Source organism: Octopus bimaculoides, chromosome 6, assembly GCF_046866305.1.
Source record: "Octopus bimaculoides isolate indiv1 chromosome 6, ASM4686630v1, whole genome shotgun sequence".
NCBI classification, from domain to species: domain Eukaryota; kingdom Metazoa; phylum Mollusca; class Cephalopoda; order Octopoda; family Octopodidae; genus Octopus; species Octopus bimaculoides.
Genome location: NC_142933.1, coordinates 74,542,328 through 74,560,978, shown reverse-complemented (window position 1 = coordinate 74,560,978; position 18,651 = coordinate 74,542,328). Strand labels below are relative to the sequence as shown.

General features: G+C 34.7%; 1 protein-coding gene across 6 annotated transcripts in view; it reads right to left on the bottom strand.

Annotated features, from left to right (window-relative positions):
* The window catches only part of LOC106882562 (unconventional myosin-Ic), a 179,063-nt gene that overhangs the window by 43,918 nt on the left and 116,494 nt on the right, over nucleotides 1-18,651 (bottom strand). For all 6 annotated transcript variants that reach the window (XR_016242318.1, XM_089354097.1, XM_052968713.2 and 3 more), the window contains 3 exons: nucleotides 17,006-17,111; nucleotides 13,316-13,433; nucleotides 9,529-9,642 (listed from right to left, as the gene is read on the bottom strand). Coding sequence is in view for 5 of the 6 variants with exons in the window: in XM_089354097.1 (XP_089210223.1) it covers nucleotides 9,529-9,642; nucleotides 13,316-13,433; nucleotides 17,006-17,111 (338 nt within the window). In the remaining variant the exon portion in view is untranslated. The remainder of the gene's footprint in view (nucleotides 1-9,528; nucleotides 9,643-13,315; nucleotides 13,434-17,005; nucleotides 17,112-18,651) is intronic.

Sequence of the window (18,651 nt, the reverse complement as noted above, 5' to 3'; positions counted from 1 at the left end):
CAATTTCCCCTTCAAAGAAAACCGTGATTATCAATGTGTCATATTTTAAAATAATTTCTTTTACTAACAACGATTCTTTAAAGAAAAAAAAATCATGTAATCCTGTGAACTAATTGTTCCCGATACAGTTAAATCGGGTTTTCCCCCCTTTTATAATAGCGCCAACTGTTAATTCATTCATTTTACAAAAGGTACTAATACAAACAAGGGAGTTTCTACGATTGCTAGAAACAATAGTCAAATTTTCATTAAATCGCACGCTTCCCTTTAAGACAGATGACATCAAAAACTACGTTGGATAATATAGTATTAAACGCTCTGTCAGAAAATTCACGAGATGGTTACGACTAGAATGCTTTTGAACATAGGTTAATCAATTAGGGCCGGCTAAGGAACAACAGTTAACATCACGTGATTTAGTCTTTTACCTTCGTAAGACAATGAGGAAGGGGAATTACCTATATAAACTAAGTGAGGGAGGATCCACGCGGTTGAAATTGAAGAAAAAAGCTATAATGTGGAAGATCGCCGCACACACACACACACACAGATACGGGTTATTTAAATGTACATGTGCGGTGTGTGTATTTATCAGTCACAAAGTTGAGATTTTCGGTCGATTGACTTGCAATCACGTGGTAACTCAACATGCTAGAATTGGCAACCAAATCTTCCACAAAACACCTTGTTGTCTTAAATTGTAAGAACTGCGACTGCGGAACACACGAAAGTGAAAGTAGCATGTTGTATTCAAAGATCTCCGTAATCCTAGATATATCTAAATACACGATGAATATGTTTGGAACACTTGATAATTTCTGTTTAATCGATCAGGGCTGACCTAGGAGTCCATGCTGGGAGTAAAAAATGACAGTTCGAGTCAAAATATAGTGTTTGTCGTACGTCGCTAGGAATACCTATTTTAAGTTAATTTCTTATTGTCTAAAAATAGCAATGAAATGTATCAATAGAATTATTATTACAAACAATAATCCATTTCAAGGTAATAACTTGATAGGATCACTAACTTTGCCGGGCAAAATACATCTCAAGGATCGCTAGATTGGCGGGCAAATTATCCTGCAATTCTCCTTTCCTTATATTCCGATATGAAATCTTACTAAGGGATTTGTATTCAACTACTGACTTGATTTAATCAACTATATCCTCCCACAAAATTGTTAGACTAGAAGGATGTCTATTAAGAGTCGTTTTACTTGTTAAGAACCAAATTGAACGTGGATCAGTTTCTGTCCGCGGGAAGAATGAAATAGAAATAAAAATAACGACTTTAAATTGAAATCGTTCAGTTTAACACACACACACACACTTTTTTTTCTTTGACGCCGTTGTTTCTGTAGTAACCCCATAATTTAGGCGCCGAAATAGAAAATTTCTAAAATTGGAAATAAACGCTTTGACTCCTTTCACATGCGTGGATTCGAGTGTACAAACGCGCGAAAACATGCGTCTTTCTGAAGGTGTTCGAACCGCGTTGAGTCTCATCTTTTAAAAGCTTTCCAAACGCGACCATCCCGTCCTGTAAAAAGAAAGTGTTCAAATTGTGCCCACAACTTTTTGTTTAGCCCAAATCTCCATACCCAACCATCGTTTTGGTTGACCTTAACGCCTTCCTTTGATTAGAGATCTACGGCATCAAAGCTGATTTGGCGGCTTAACAAAAATGACGACTAGCGATAAATTCGTGTATGTGCCTGTACAGCTGTTATCCGGCTATATTCCTTGTCACTTTCGTAGTTAAAATTCATTAAACATTATTTTAAATAAGATCTGAAAAGCAAAAGATGGATAATCACGTGTAGAATGCCTTTGGTCATATGACTACCTAGATCAGAGCTGACCAACAACTACGGGCTGATACATCTCATCTGACGGGGAATTCTACTGTCACCACTCAGTCTGCTAGAAATAACAGCCAAATCATTACTGAAACGCCTTTCATTATACAAGCCTGTTGGATCAAGGATGACTAAAGCCTTATCAACAATAACAACAACAGACAAAAACTATGCAGAAGTAGGGGAGATTCGTCAAGACAGATCGTGTGATCGCGTAATGGGATCCTCGTTCGCTGAGATTAAGTTTGTCGCCAGTTATAGTCGTTTCGGCATTCCAGCTACGACCATCCCATTTTGTTTTTTCAGGCAATCGTATTATTTGAAATATGTCTGCTGTGTGTTATTATTTGTTTTTTAGTATTTCTAAGGAATGTAACTTGTTTCTAATATATTGGGTGACAACAGTACATACGCACGCGCGCACATATACAATCATAACACTATTTTGCGGTTCGTTGTTATTATTTAACTCCAGGTCAACTTTGATCGGGCAGACTTAAGATCGAAAACATTCCACATATGACCATCCCATGATTAAAGCATAACCCGGACTACATTATTCAATGTCTTGAAGAAAAAAAAAAGTGTGAGACAAGGGAGATTTTAGCTTAAAAAAAGTGAGATGGTCACGGTTTTAAACGTGGAATGGACATGGAACACTTTTAAAACAGAGATTGGCTGGTCGGTTTTAAACGTGGAATGGACACGGAACACTTTTCGAAGAGGAATGGATGTTCACGATTGGACCGCCTTTATAAAAATGCAGTCGCGCGTCGACACATTTCCGAGCCTTCTGTTATTTGTCTTCTCAGTTTGCACACTGGTCCGTGCACTGAATTGACTTCTTCAACCTCAGAGAACCTCCAGCACCCGAGGGTTCTCCATACAACCTGAATGCATGGAGAACTTGGAGTGCCGGACACCAGAATTCCTTCCGCACTCTGACTGGTATAGTTCAAAGGAGTGAAGATCAATGCGTTTAGCACAAGCTTCTCAAAGTAGTGTCCAGTAGATCATCAGACTGTCATTCCCCACTCCAGATTTAAAAGTTTTACTCCCTAAACTTTCTATCTCATCGAACCTATTCCAGGCATTCAGGTAGAGCTGTCACACTCGAAATAGTGATCTCAGCTATTAACCACAGTCCAAAGCTACGCTATACGTTTTTATTATCGTAAAAATTGACACCATCTCTTTAAACTTGAACACAATTGAGTTTTCAATAATATAGAAAATTTACGTAGAAAATATAGAAAAGAATACTAGAAAGTTAACAAATCACAGGCGTGATTGTGTTCTAAGAATTTTGCTTCCCAACCACATGGTTCCGCATTCAGTTCCACTGCATAGCACCTTGGGCAAGTGTTTTCCATGTGATTGGATTTGGTAGACGGAAACTGAAAGAATGTGTGTGTGTTTGTTCCACACCATCGCTTGACAACCAGTGTTGGTTTGCTTACGTCCCCGTAAATTAGCGGTTCAGTAAGATAGACAAGATCGAATACAGTATCAGGCTTTGTAAAAAGTACTGGGTCGATTCATTCGACTAAAAATTCTTCAAGGTGGTGCCTTAGTATGGCCGCAGTTTAATGACAGGAACAAGTTTTTCTTGTTTTCTGCCTTTAGTGAAACTAAACTATACTATTATACCAAGCCAAAGTGAAAGTCATTTTTCATTAAGCACCTAACAACACAACTTACTAAAATGCGCATTATGTAACTACAGTTTAGCGCTGTATAATTTTCTGAAAAATGCATATTTTTAAATGAAACTTTACAGAGATAGGTTTCTGAGAAATGTATGATTATGTTGATAATATTCAGAAACAAAACAAAACCTTTTTTTGGCTTGGGAAGTGAATTTCAAGTTATTCTCTCCCCACCACTACTCCCGTTAACTTTGTTACCACCAACTCCCCTAAGTTTAACACTTTTCACATTTTAAAAAGATTTTTATGTTCGAAACTCCAACATTACATAATGTGCACTGTCGTAAATGTATTTCTGGAAAATTTCATTTAATAAAAATATGCATTTAAAGAAAGTCGTGAAGAAACAAAGTCGAGAGAGAAAAATGATCTCAAACTCTTTGTTATCAACATAATCGTAATCTACACCCCCGGAAACGCATCACTGTAAAATTACATTTAAAAAATACGCGTTATTTAGTAAGTTGTGAAGAAAAAAATCGGTGGTAAGAATCACCAAAGTGTAGTCATGCACGTTTATCTTTTTCAATTCAAACATAACTGAAAGTTGAGAAAAATCCCTCGTTTAGTGACTTTTGAACACACACACACACACACAAACAAAATTATATGATTTTTATTTAAGGACTGCATATAGTAACTTATTGTTTTATTTCAAATGTTGAAAACATGATGGAAACAAAGAATCACTTGTAGCTTCTATAAAAAAAAGGTTCTTAAATCTCCGGCCACGAACATAAGTGTTTGGAACTAAGTGATAATTAAACTGTTCAAATTCAAACCCGAATTATTTTTTTCATAACGTAATTGAAATGACCAAGTTCGTAAACTGGAAATATATTCTCCGATAATTCAATAGCCCTTACGTTCTTTCATCTAAATATGCACTAGTTTAATTAGTACAGAATTTAAAACAGCAACAATATAGTACGATTTCTTAAAATTACAGAAAGGTACATAGTCGGCTGCTTCGACTTCAGTACCTATTGACTTCGAGGTGGGAAAGACACAGCGAACAAGGTCTTTTTTTTTTTTCATCGGCCTTCTATCTATTGCGTTTTTTTTTTATTTATAAATAATAAACATTAACCATAATTCTTTTTTTTTTTTGTCATTGTGTTCTTTTAAAATAATAACGATCCATAAACACAACGTTACAGATATGAGGGGAGTGGTGACGAGGTTCTTAAACAGCAAATATTTTTATATCTACCCCGAAGTTATAAAAGTGAAGTCAACTGCAACGAAATGTTCCGCTACAGTATACCGTTGGTCTACTGTAGGCGAGTGTTTGGATTTATTTCTTTGATGATCTCATCACTTGTTACTGCGACGTATCTTAAGGAATTTTGATAACTTTTCTAGCATGAGTTGTTTCCGTAATTCCGCTTGGAAAGACTTCCTCCACCCCCATCACCATTTTCTCGCAAATTATTGTTTTTTTTTCCGGAAAATTGCCAAAAATCGGAATTTTGAAATTTGTCCCCCCCCCCCATTCTTCATTTTGCACTTTTTCTGTAGACCTAATCCTAAAACCCCAGCCCTAACCCTAAGCCTAAAACCCCAACCATAATCCTAACCCGAAAAATTTCTGGAAATTTTTTTCAGAATCATAATCTCCGTATTTTTTCGCATATTTTGACAAAAAAAAAAAAAAAATTTGTGAAAAAATTTTTTACAAAGAGATGAAATTAGAAAAAAAAAAAAGAAAAGAAAATATCAGTTAATTAGTACGATGCAGGGTATTACAGGTACATTTTATTAAGACGGGAGGAGAAAATAAAAACAAGTAAAAATTAACTAGCGTTAAGAGATTCTGTCTAGTTCTTTACGATTTCGGTTATTTTGCCCCCATCCGCTCATTTTTATAATATCGGCATGAAACCTGTAGTGGGCAAACAGGATGTTATAATCATGATTCACGACCTCATTGCGCCTAAATAAATAGAAATTTGAAATTGCAATCAACGTAAATGTGATAACAAAGGGAAGTAACTGTCAGACCTCTGTCCCAGCCTGAGTCAGTCCGGCGTAGTTTAAGCTTGAGTCATCTCCCAGTGTTAGTTTCCTATCTGTTACTCATCCTTTCATTATCCAACTTAAATTTCCAAAGTGAACAAAGAACTGTTTTGGAGCTGAGAAATGCGTCCAATGCCGAATCTCTATGGATCCCTCTTCCAAATTCAATGAACCACCTAACGGAAAAGTGTGAGTGTGTGGTGGTGGAGAGGAATGTGCCCCAGTAAGAAATCAATAATGACGAAAAGCAATGAATCTGTGTTTAATTAAGTCAAATGTTGAAAAATAAATATTTCATGAATATAGAAAAACTAATGTCATATATTTTGAGGAGAAAGCGTGAGAAATTATAATATTTATACCTTTTCTAAAGTTATGAATTACGTGAAAACATTCAAATTAAGCTACACCAGCTGGTAATCTAGGTGGTGCAGCTTAATAGGATTATCTAATTGCATTTTTCATGTAATATTATATGTGAACGTGTTAATACGCTTGAAACAATATTCTATGGTAAATAATTACCTAATCAGCAAAATTATAGTTTAAAATTACTGAATGTCACACAAGTTATGATTAAAATAGATTGTTGCAATTATAAATTAAGACAGGAATAAAAATTAAGAAATATAGAATCTATGATTCATAGCATTTTAATAAATCAAATATTTCATTGGCAAAAGTTTTCATTTTAAAATTAATCTTGCTCTGATTGTAGTAATGCCATTTAACCCCAGTTTTGCATTGATTTAAGTGCACTGTCACACTAAATATAAACAGGGCTGCAGTAATAAATTAAGACAGCAATCAAAATTAAGAGATATGAAATCTATGAACCATGATGCTTTAATAGATTAAATATTTCATTGGAAATTGAACCTTAAATTTTTTTTTTAAATTACTTTTGCTCTGAGAGTAGTACGCCATTTAACCACAGGTCTGCATTGATAGAAAGGACCATCCTGTCTTTTTTAAGAGTATTTAGGAATACATTATCCAATACGAACTTTCTATTTGCCAGGTGACAGTGTGTGATTAGAGGAACGTTTGACTGTCATTTTTAGCAAGCTGAGGGAGAACAATAAGATTCCTTTGTTGGTTTGCTTCTAGTAATATATCTGATATATTTTCTAGATGTAAACATAATGGGTTTTAGTTTATACAACTGGAAAATTTTTATATAAAAAAGAAATCTATAATCTGAGTACAAGAGGCAAGCATTAAATAGAAAGTGATGAGCTATGGTGATATTCATTCTTTGATCTCATAGTTGAAACCACTCCATTTCATTTATATTACTGATGGTTTAGAAAAAGCATCAACATCACAACACCACCATATTTTCAGGTGAATAATAATATTGCAATTATCTTCAATGATATGGTATGAATATAGATACTTTTAAGGTAAGGTCAAATAAATGTTGAAATATTGATTTCAAATTTTGGCACAAGGCCAGCAATTTCAGGGAGAGGTAAGTTGGTTACATCAATCCCCCAGTACTCAACTGGTACTTATTTTATTGACTCCTGAAAAGATGAAAAGCAAAGTTGATCTCAGCAGAATGTGAAGATGGATAAAATGCTGCTAAGCATTTTGCCTGGTGTGTTAACAATTTTGCCAGCTCATCACCTTTAAGTGTTGAAATAATATAAAAGAATACTATCCCAATTTTTTAGTTTGCTTTTTAAATTCAATTAGTTTTCAGGTTGAAACTTCAAACCAAAAGAGGAGAGAATTGTATTGAATTTTAAAACTGATATGGAAAACCAAATGCAAATCTGAAATTTACTAAAACAAATTGACTGTATTTAGCTTATATGCTTGTGATCTGTATTCAAATTAATTTTTTTATTTCATAATTTAAAACCTAACATTCAGTATAAATTGAATTTTCAAGTTTTGAATTTCCTTTCCAGATTCTGGAAAAATCTGAAAATTCAAACAACAAAACTAAAAAAAAAAGAAAGCCTGTTTAAATGAATTTGAATCAAAATTTCCATCTCTGGACTAATGGCCTGTCTGTACTCAAATTATACAACTCTACACCATACCACTTAACACCAATAAAAGGCATATTACCAGATTGCTAATATACACTCAATATTCCACACCATAAAATACAGGAGAAATTATATAGTTGCTTGACTTAACAGAAATAGCAGCAAAAATCTCTTCCAAACCCCTACCACCCCATTACCCCATTACATTGTACAATCTAAACAAAGGACATATTGAATATTTAAGAAATAATATGTATATATATATATATATATATATATATATGCTGTTGGCAGTTTCTTTTCCTTCTTTGGACTTTTCCTTTTCTCCTTTCCAACGAAGAGCTTTGCTTGAAACATCAAACTCTCTCCTTTCACCGATCATCAAACTACTACATTTTTTGTGAAGTCCTCATGTTGTCCATTTTTATTTGTTTATTTGAATTGATATATATATATATATATATATATATATATATATATATATATATATATATATATATATATATATATATATATATTCAGGATGGTCACAGTAGGAAAGCCCCTGATCAAAGATCAGTTCAGTTAGGCCTGATTTAGAGCAAAACAACAACAGCAACAACAACAACCATGCAAACTGTGCAGACAGACCATTATAAGGAAATATTAATTCAAATTGATTTAAAGTCTCTTCTTTTATTTTTGCTGTTTGAATTAAAAAAAAAAATTTGAGAATCTAGAGAGGAAATTCAAACACAGTTGTTCAAGGACAACCTTTAAGCTATGGGCATATTCAATCGGAAATGATTTGGTCTAAGCAACAATCATCAATTGTCCCAACAATTCATTTTCAAATATCTAATGTTGCAGAATCATTCAACTCAGTCTAGCTAGAGTAATACTAAAAGTATTTCAGTTCTTTATTTGTTGCTTCCAATGAGTCGAACTGGATCATATCAAAACAAAATCTACACAGTATGCTTCAGATTACAATTGACCTTATTTATCCAGGATTTCTTTAGTTATCGTTAAGAAGATACTTAAATTTCATGACCCCCCTGATACAGACATGGCTGTGTGGTTAAGTAACTCATTTTGCAACCATATGGTTTCAGGTTCAGTTCCACTGTGTGGCACTTTGGTCAAGTGTCTTCTTATAATAGCTCCAGGCTAACCAATGCCTTGAGAGTGAATTTCATAGATGGAAACTGTGTGGAAGCCCATCATATGTATATGTGTGTGCATACGTATCTTTGTGTTTGTTAACCTACCTCTCACTGTTTGACAATCAGTATTGGTTTGTTTAAGTCCCCATAACTTAACAGTTTAGTAAAAGAGACCAACAAAATAAGTACAAGACTTAAAGAAGGCGGTGAGCTGGCAGAAACGTTAGCACGCCGGGCGAAATGCTTAGCGGTATTTCGTCTGCCGCTACGTTCTGAGTTCAAATTCCACCGAGGTCGACTTTGCCTTTCATCCTTTCGGAGGTCGATTAAATAAGTACCAGTTACGCACTGGGGTTGATATAATCGACTTAATCCATTTGTCTGTCCTTGTTTGTCCCCTCTGTGTGTAGCCTCTTGTGGGCAGTAAATAAATAAGACTTAAAGAAAACATAAGTACTTTGGTTGATTTCTTTCGCAAAAACTCTTCAAGGTGGTACCCCAGCATGATTTGAACAAGTAAAAGATAAAAGACCTAAAATCTGAGTATCTTTTGATGTTACTCTCAGAGGACAGGTGACCAAACCAATGACACTTTCTTCATCTGATAATGCCCTCAACATAGAACTGACAAAAGTGACACTGAATTTAACAAGGATTTTCTCATTAAGAAATCTGTAGTGCAAATCTATCTAATCATAGCACTATCATTAGGTTTGAAGACATTGCAAATGAAAAAAATAGTAAAAATTTTAGCATATAAATTAAAGCCTCAACGATTAATGCAAAAACTTACCTTCCAAGTCGGTAGTCATCTTCTCCATATTTTAGGTACTTGACTAAACACTGGACACCATCTTTATGTGATCCATTGAATGAAGGCCATGTTGAAGGACATAAGGATTTATACCTGTTGGAAAGGAAATTTTATTTAAAGCAAGAAATTTGTTTTTAAATATTTAATATATTTTATCTTCAGAATGTAACCAAAAACTAAGTGCAAGTTGCTATGCAGAGCTTTTCAGCATGTTTAATACACAATTTCAGTGTCTATGGTATTCTATTAATACATACTTTTTACATATATAATCACTATTGACCACATAAATTCAGTCCATGTGCCCTGCTGCTTTGCTGGTAGACTGTGATTTGGTGCAGTGAGGATGACCCCCTCCCCTCAAAGCACTGGGTGTTAAAACACCTGAAAGTCAAAGAGAGGCAAGACAACTCACCCAAATTCCTTTCAAGCGCAAAGGACATTGATGTTTCATCACTTTCGTGACTTATCAACATCGCATATTTGAACCAAACTGGAGGTGAACTGTTAATGTTTACAACAGTAGCACTGTTTCTAATTCATATTTGAATATATAATCACACTGAAAGATATGGTAAGACTCAAGGATCTAACTGTATACTATAACTCCCAATCTTTGAATTGTTGTTAAAAGAGCTAAAGTATTTAATATGAATTATTTAATATTTTGTGAATACAATTGCATTGGAAATACTAACTAATATTGCTTTCCATAAAGACAAGAAAAAAAATCACCCTACATTTGTAATAGATTTTAGTATCCACATATATAGATTTACAGTCAGAGAATAGAAAGAACTAGAAAGCAGCCAGAAAGAATGTTACCAATCTTGTTTTCATAAAAGATAATTTTGGTATAAATATGTCTTTTATTCAACTGTAGTATAGATGGATGGTGAGATAAAGGAATATTTAAAGATGTTGCTTCTTGAGTAAAATGGTCACAGTAAAAATTGAATATGCAAATTTGGGGTTAAATTCCTTAGAAAATGAATGCAAACAGGAATTTCAAGGAATAAAAACTTAAAGCACGATCTTCTACTCAAACTCATTCTGGATTTTTCAGCCAAATCAAATAGTCAGTAGACTGCTGTTGATCAATTTTGTAGTCAAACATCATAATTAGTATGTTGGTTTATATTAATATATTTAAGAATGCAACAAAGCAAATCAAAGGAAAAACAAAAGTATTTAATTAAAAATATTAAACTGAAATGAATACCTCATTTAAAAGTTCCAAGATTTTATACAATTGATGTACTTCAGAAGTTAGGTTTAATTAGGATTGATTTTTTTTATACTCCTGTTTAATTAATTTGTTTGATGCTAATTAATGTCTCATTGGAAGTATAATGATCAACATAACGGCAGATCAAAAGTGTCAATAAAAAAAAAAAAGGTTTCTTGTTTAAATTCCAGCTTCAGAACAAAAACAATACCAAACAATCAAGAAAACCAGGGGAGTGGGTACAGCTTATATGTAATTAACTGACCAGCTCATGTAATGTTGAAATGTTCTCAAGAAATTCTGTTATTTTTAAAATGAATTTCTCATTGTAACATATACACTTTTAGGAAGGGCAATTCAACCAACTTCATAATAAAAACATGATGACCAAAGAAAAACACTGATCTATAAATGAACCAAAGAAAGAGTCTCTCTGTGGTCATTCAATCTGCTAGAAATAGCATCCAAATTCCTTCAAATTATATCTATTTTAAAAAGGACACATCATTTTAGATATCCCTAAAATCCAGGATATTCACAACTGACCTAAAACTAAAAGCTACTACCACCAACAACTTGGTTCAAATGAACAAAGCACCTTCTGCAAGTGTCTTCTACTATAGACTCATGTCAATCAAAGCCTTTTGCGTAAATCTGGTAGATGGAAGCTGAAAGAAGTCAGTTGTGTGTATGTGTATATATATATATATATATATATATATATATATATATATATATATATATATATATACTATATGTATATATCAGAGGTGACTCCAGATCATCAGCATCACTCAGGCTCATCACAGATTTCGCATAAGACACATACCTGCTCGATGAATTTCACATTTTTCCACAATACTTTTAGCCCCAAATAGCTTTTTTTTTTTATATCTAGCACGATGTATTTATCCATTTCTAAGTTAAGGGTTAAAATAAAGCAATCCTGCAAAACACTACTGATCATTGCACACAGACTCACAGAGTAACAGCAGTCAAATAACGACAGCGGAGTGCACAACAAACATCAGCAATCTGACTGTCGCCTGTACTCTTGACAAGACATGCCAGTTAGTCTTCTACACCTACCAGGCTCGTTCATACTAGCTCGAGTTGCTGGATAATTTTTTGTTCCTTTAAGAATATTGCAGAACGGAAACTTTTTATATTTTGGAATTTAAATCCTTGAATTTATTGTTTCAAGAAAAGATTGAATTTGAATTACTTTTAATTTTTATGAGTCAGGCACATGTGAGTGATGCTGAGAGAACTGATAATTTGTGACACAGGACACCTGTAAGGTGACTACCAGACACTGAAGGAAAATAAATGAACGGCAACCAGGCTCAATAAAAGGAGCCCGAGTTATTGGTTGCAATTACATACTTGAAGTCAGTGTTGGTAGAAATTAAATCACCTTGCAAATATACGTTCACTTTATTAAATTTAAACTTAGGCTAAGCCTGAACAGCCTGAGTGCTAGAGTTGCCACTGATACATATATGTATGTGTATGTGTGAACATTGCATGATAATTGTAAGTAAGCATCACTGTCATACAAGTGGTGCCGCTTATTTCTAATCTTCTATGAAAACCTATCTGGCTATGGGTAAATATTGCTTTGCTTGGAAACAGGTGGGGGATGGTGGCAGGAAGAGTATCAGGCCATAGAAAATCTGCCTCAAGGAAATCAATCTGATCTATGCAAACATGGAATGGTGAACGTTAAAATGATAGTGATGTAGCAAGTATCATTAGGCTGAGTCCTTTGCTCCAGGACATAACACAATAACTCTAATATTTGAACTTATCACTGTGTAGTAAGTAATCCAAATCTTAACTTCACAGCCCTCCCTTGATATCTAATAAAACGATTTCTTGAAATTGGTCAAGTCTTGCTGAAGATTTGGCTGTGGAGTTAAGCAGCTCACTTTGCAACCATGTGATTTTGGGTTCAGTCCAATATGCAACCCTTGAGCAAGTGTCTTCTACTATAGCACTGAGCCAACCAATGTGTTGTGAGTGAATTTGATAGCTGGAAGCTGTAAGGAAGCCTGTCCTATTTATGTTTGTTTCCCACCACCACCGGACAACCAGTTAGTTTGTTTAGATCGCTGTAACTTAGTGGCTAGACAAAATAAACAAATAAAATAAGTACCAGACTCAAATGAATAAAATAAATACTGGAATTGAATTGACTAAACTCTTCAAGGTGATACCCCAGCATGGCCACAATTCAACTACTTAAACAAGTAAAAGAAAGAAGACTACTCCTTATGTATCATATCTAAGACATTGAGATTTTGTCTCCTTGTTATTCAGTCAATTGTTTCCACACTACAAGTCTGTTCAAGTATTGTTGACTAAGGCTATCCAACAATGTCATCAGTCATATGAAAAGTAAATCTGATAAATGTTTCAACCAAGCCACATTCCTATGCAATATTATTATTATTTGCATGATGCACAAATAGATTTTAAAGAATTTAATGAGGTTAAAATATATAAACAAACTGTTTATAGATCTTATTTATTTACCTTTTTAAGAAAACTTCGTATGGTCTTCTGTAAGCAAAGCCAGCTCTTCGTACACGTAGATTTTCCATCAGACCAAGGTATTTCACCTGATGACTAGCAATTTGGTCATCAAAGAGGTCTAATTATAGAAAAATATTAGAAAAAGGAAAGTATTAACAGAGATAATGAAGGAGACAACCATAAAGTGATATGGATTATAAAATAAACAAACAATACCTGAAAAGTATTAGATTTTTCTCTCTGGAAAACTAAAGAGAAGTATGAGGACTTTTGAGGGTTCTGATATTATTTGATTGGCAGAATTGATAGAGGGACAGGCAACATACTTTGTAGTATCGAGTTATGTCCCTTTATCTTTTGAGTTCAAATTTCACTAACGTTGACCGTTATTCATCTTTCTGGAAGGGTCCAATAAAATAAAATACCAGACGAGTACTGGAGTTGATTTATGTTACTAGGTCCTTTCCTCAGAATTGTGACCCTGTACCTATGCTAATTTCATGAAATAGAAGGAACCATGAAGTTTCTTTGACACATAACTAATTTAAATTTAAAGACTGAAGTATTTTTTAATAAAAACTTTCATGTTACCATACTACTTACCAAACAATGAAGGAGCTTCTAAATGCTAGTTTTGGTATGCTAGAAGTAGCAGCAAGTACACTGTCCTTAAGCATATGTCTCCTTGATCAGGGATGACCTGAGGCTAAACAACAACAACTCCTTAGATATTTACGACGTTGAAGTGGTGAAGGACAAATAAAAAAATTGCAAACTCTAGTTGTTTCTTGTTACATATATAATAGGGGTACAATTCAGCATGCAAAGCAAGCTGATAGATTTTTTGCTGATGACAATATTTTTATGCAGTTCTGAACAGATGAAGATACATCAGAACATATCTAAAGTTTACATATCTGAGACAGTACAACTGCTATATATGTTGTTGGCACTCCGTCGCTTACGACGTTGAGGGTTCCAGTTGATCCGATCAATGGAACAGCCTGCTCATGAAATTAACGTGCAAGTGGCAGAGCACTCCACAGACACGTGTACCCTTAATGTAGTTCTCGGGGATATTCAGCGTGACACACAGTATGACAAGGCTGACCCTTTGAATTACAGGCACAACAGGAAGTAAGAGTGAGAGAAAGTTGTGGTGGAAGAGTACAGCAGGGTTCGCCACCATCTCCTGCCGGAGCCTCGTGGAGCTTTAGGTGTTTTCGCTCAAAAAACACTCACAACGCCTGGTCTGGGAATCGAAACCGCGATCCTATGACCGCAAGTCCGCTGCCCTAACCACTGGGCCATTGTGCCTCCACTCAACTGCTATATATACAATCTTATCCACATGCAAACAATTTCCAACTAATATGAAAAGACAAAAGCAACAAAAAAAAAAGGACAAAACCACTCATCACTGTAAGACATCACAACCACAAGCCTACAAGTATTCTATATCCTCTCTTTAATTCTTCAACTACTATCAGAGCAGACCTTGCTCGTTTGAATCAGCAACTTGTGTACTTTGTCAAGTCTACATCTGCTGTCTCCTTCACTTCTATGAAACTCGTCTTGCTATCATCATTCACAGTCTCTTCACTAATTCCTTCCATTCAGCGTATCATATTACTGATAGTATCCTATATATCCAACCATCATCCTCTCTTTACTGCCAGCCACCACTCCCTCTTTCACAAGCCATTTGCAATTGACAATTATCATTCACTCTTAGCACTGTTCACCTTTGCTTCTGTTATTATCCATCACCCTTTCTCCTTCTCTACTAACTCTCCATCACCCTTTCTCCTTCTCTACTAACTCTCCATCACTAATCATGCTGCTCCTACTTTCATACTCTCGCTACCTCTGTTCACCCATCCAGGTCCTTCTTTTGTCATGACTCTATTCTATCTATCTTTTTGGTCATTTGTCGTAGTGTATCATAGATTAGTGAGAAAACTTAAGCCTTACAGCATACAAGGCAACCTTAACCAGTATACAAGTCCTGTTCCATAAAATGCACATATTACATCCATAAAATGCATACATTACACTTGGTAAAGTGATCAGCAAATGTGTGGAGATAGTGTAGGGTATAAATTTGACTTTTTAGTCAGGTATATTACAACCTCCCTTGTACTGGTGCCACAATAAAATGCACTCTGTAATGTGGTTGGAAAGACATCCAACCAAAACGAAACATATATATGAAACATAGTCCTTCAGCCGATGCAGAAGGGCAGTAACTCTGAATAAGAACTGGCTCAGCCTGTAATGACACATACAACCCACACCAATAGGGAAAACAGACGAACAAAATAAATAAATAAATAAATAAAAATACAGCGAGGTAACACCTCTGCTTAAAAGATCTGAAGTACCTTTTCCATTAATATTGTTAACCTGAATGTATCTCACCATTCCTAATATTGTTAACCTGTACGTATCTCACCATTCCTAAACCTCATACTACATATTCTTTTAAGCCTTCTTCCCCAGAACTGCAATCATCTGAATTCTTTCCCTGTGAAAGTTTTCATAGATATGTTGATCTGCAGACACTAAATCTAAACATCAACAACATTGATCTCACCAGCTTAGAGAGGACCTTGCAGTTTTCTCTTATTTAGTAATGTTGCTAGGGGAGGGGTGATCTGCTCTAGGCGATGCTTTTATGGGCGGGAGAGAGGCAGCACTTTTGGATCTGCTGTATAAGTCTATATAGGTTTGGAGCCCCAGGGGTAGGTGTGTGATAAAACTCATGAACTGGCTTGCATGCTACACACTCTCGCTACGACTCAGCATGAAATTATGTAATTACGACGGATTGGCCATATCGTTTGAATAGTGAACAAAATGCTTTGTGATATTTAGTGATGAATCTGGGTTCAGATCTTGACGGAGTCATCTTTGCATTTCATCTTTTAAGTTCGATGAAAGAAAGTACCAATCAAATACTAGTGATGATAATTTCAACTATACCCTCTGTCAACTTGTAGCTAAGTTAGAAATCCCGGCTATTTCATGTGTCTTTGTGTTAATACAAATAACGATTTTAAAAAAGATTATTGTTTAAATTAAATGTAATTAAAGTTTCCTCAGTAGAATTTCCCTTAGTCACGAGATTATAGCTTTTCCGTAATTTTCCTGAAGGTTAAACTTGTGTAATATGCATTTTAAAAACATTGTTGGAAGGCTGTACACCAAAAGAAAAGTTCGGCTACAAGAATTTTCATTCATTCAATATTATAGCTTGTATTACTACTCGCCTGAAAAATTATCTCCCTTAGATCTCAACGTGCTAACTTCCCTTTTCCTGAAAGTTTACTTATTAAAATCGATCAATGTTATTTTGTTTTTAAACTCAGTGTCAACCATGATTGAGTGGACCTATGATCAAAAGCATTCCGGCCATGACCATTCCAGCTTTTTACACTTATCTTTACATGATCGCTCTTTTCTTGAAAAGAATAGATACATTATTTAATGTGTCTGTTTTTTTTTCAACAAAATAGGGTACAATTTATAGAGAGATTTGGCTATGATTTCTTGCAAGTCAAGTAATTACAGGGTGGCTTCTACAATGATAGTTCCTCAAGTAGTCCCACAAGGTGTGTTATATTACAATAATATAATAACTGAAATACAAAGAGACCTAATGACAAGCTTGAAATACTGAGGACTAACCAGATCGTTTAGAATCATTTGGTTTAATGCAACGAACATAAGAAGGTTCTTTTGACATCAGATTGTCCATAAGTTGATTAAGGCTGACCTTGAATTGTGTTGCTGCCTGAAAAAAAAAACAAACCCAAAACATGATTAACTATTTGTGAAATAAGGAATATTTTGGAGTTTATTAATATAAGAATAGAATTAGAATCAAATGTATTGGGTTGTCCGGAAAGTTCGTGCCGATTTTCAAAAGAAAGAAAAAGGTCAATAAACACTTGCTATTACATATTTAATCAACCAAATATGAACAATTTTGTTGCACAATGCGTCTCCATCTTTCCTTTAACTTGTAAATGCCCTCTTCCCAGAATTGAGGTGGTTTCATGGCAAATAAGTTGAAAGGTAAGCTACTATAAATCAGCACGAACTTTCCAGACAACCCAATACATGCTAGATAAAAATGAAACCATAACAGACTTATTTGCAATATAAGGAGCATTTCAGAGTTTATTCCTTTAGCAATAAAATTAGGATTGAATGTACATGCCCAGTAAAAAAATGAAACTGTAAAAGGGAGCATTTTGGAATTTAGTCATTTAGCAATAGAATGATTATACAAAATAACAATGGAAGCAAATATTTAAATAAAATATCCACCAGTTTTACTAGCAAAACTGAATTTTTTCAGTAATATTTTTATTATTTCTATTTTAACCAAAAAAAGCTTTAATTTTTAAAATGAATGACAAACAAAAATATATAGGTGCAGGAGTGGCTGTGTGGTAAGTAGCTTGCTTACCAACCACATGGTTCCGGGTTCAGTCCGACTGTGTGGCACCTTGGGCAAGTGTCTTCTACCAAAGCCTTGGGCTGACCAAAGCTTTGTGAGTGGATTTGGTAGACTGAAACTGAAAGAAGCCCGTCATATATATATATATATATATATATATATATATATATTTCTAGCACATTAATTGTCCACGTTAGTGGTCAACGCTATTTTTAAAAATGTACCTTAATTCCCTGAGATTGCAGATATTATTTCTGAATCTCTTTGATTCTTTAGATGTGCTGGCCTCCTGATAATTAATTGATATTAATTAATATATGATTAATTACCATATTTTATATATATATATACATATATATATATATATATATATGTGTGTGTGTTTGTGTGTCTGTGTTTGCCTCCCCCCCCCCCCCCCAACACCGCTTGACAACCAATGCTGGTGTGTTTATGTCCCCGTAACTTAGCGGTTCGGCAAAAAAGACCGATAGAATAAGTACTAGGCTTACAAAGAATCAGTCCTGGGGTCAATTTGCTTGACTAAAGGCGGTGCTCCAGCATGGCTGCAGTCAAATGACTGAAACAAGTAAAAGAGTATGACCTTTCTCCTTTCTTGTATGAAAATTCATAAAATAAAATGGAAAATTTCACAGTAGAAAAAATATCCCTTTCAAATGGTCAAATGGTTCGAATAAACATAGAGAACTGGCACTCCGTCAGTTATTAAGATGAGGGTTCCAGTTGTCCAATCAATGGAACAGCCTGTTCATGAAATTAATGTGTAAGTGGCTGAGCACTCGACTGACATGCATACCCTTAATGAAGTCCACAAAGAGATTCAGCATAACGCAGCTGTGACAAAGCTGGC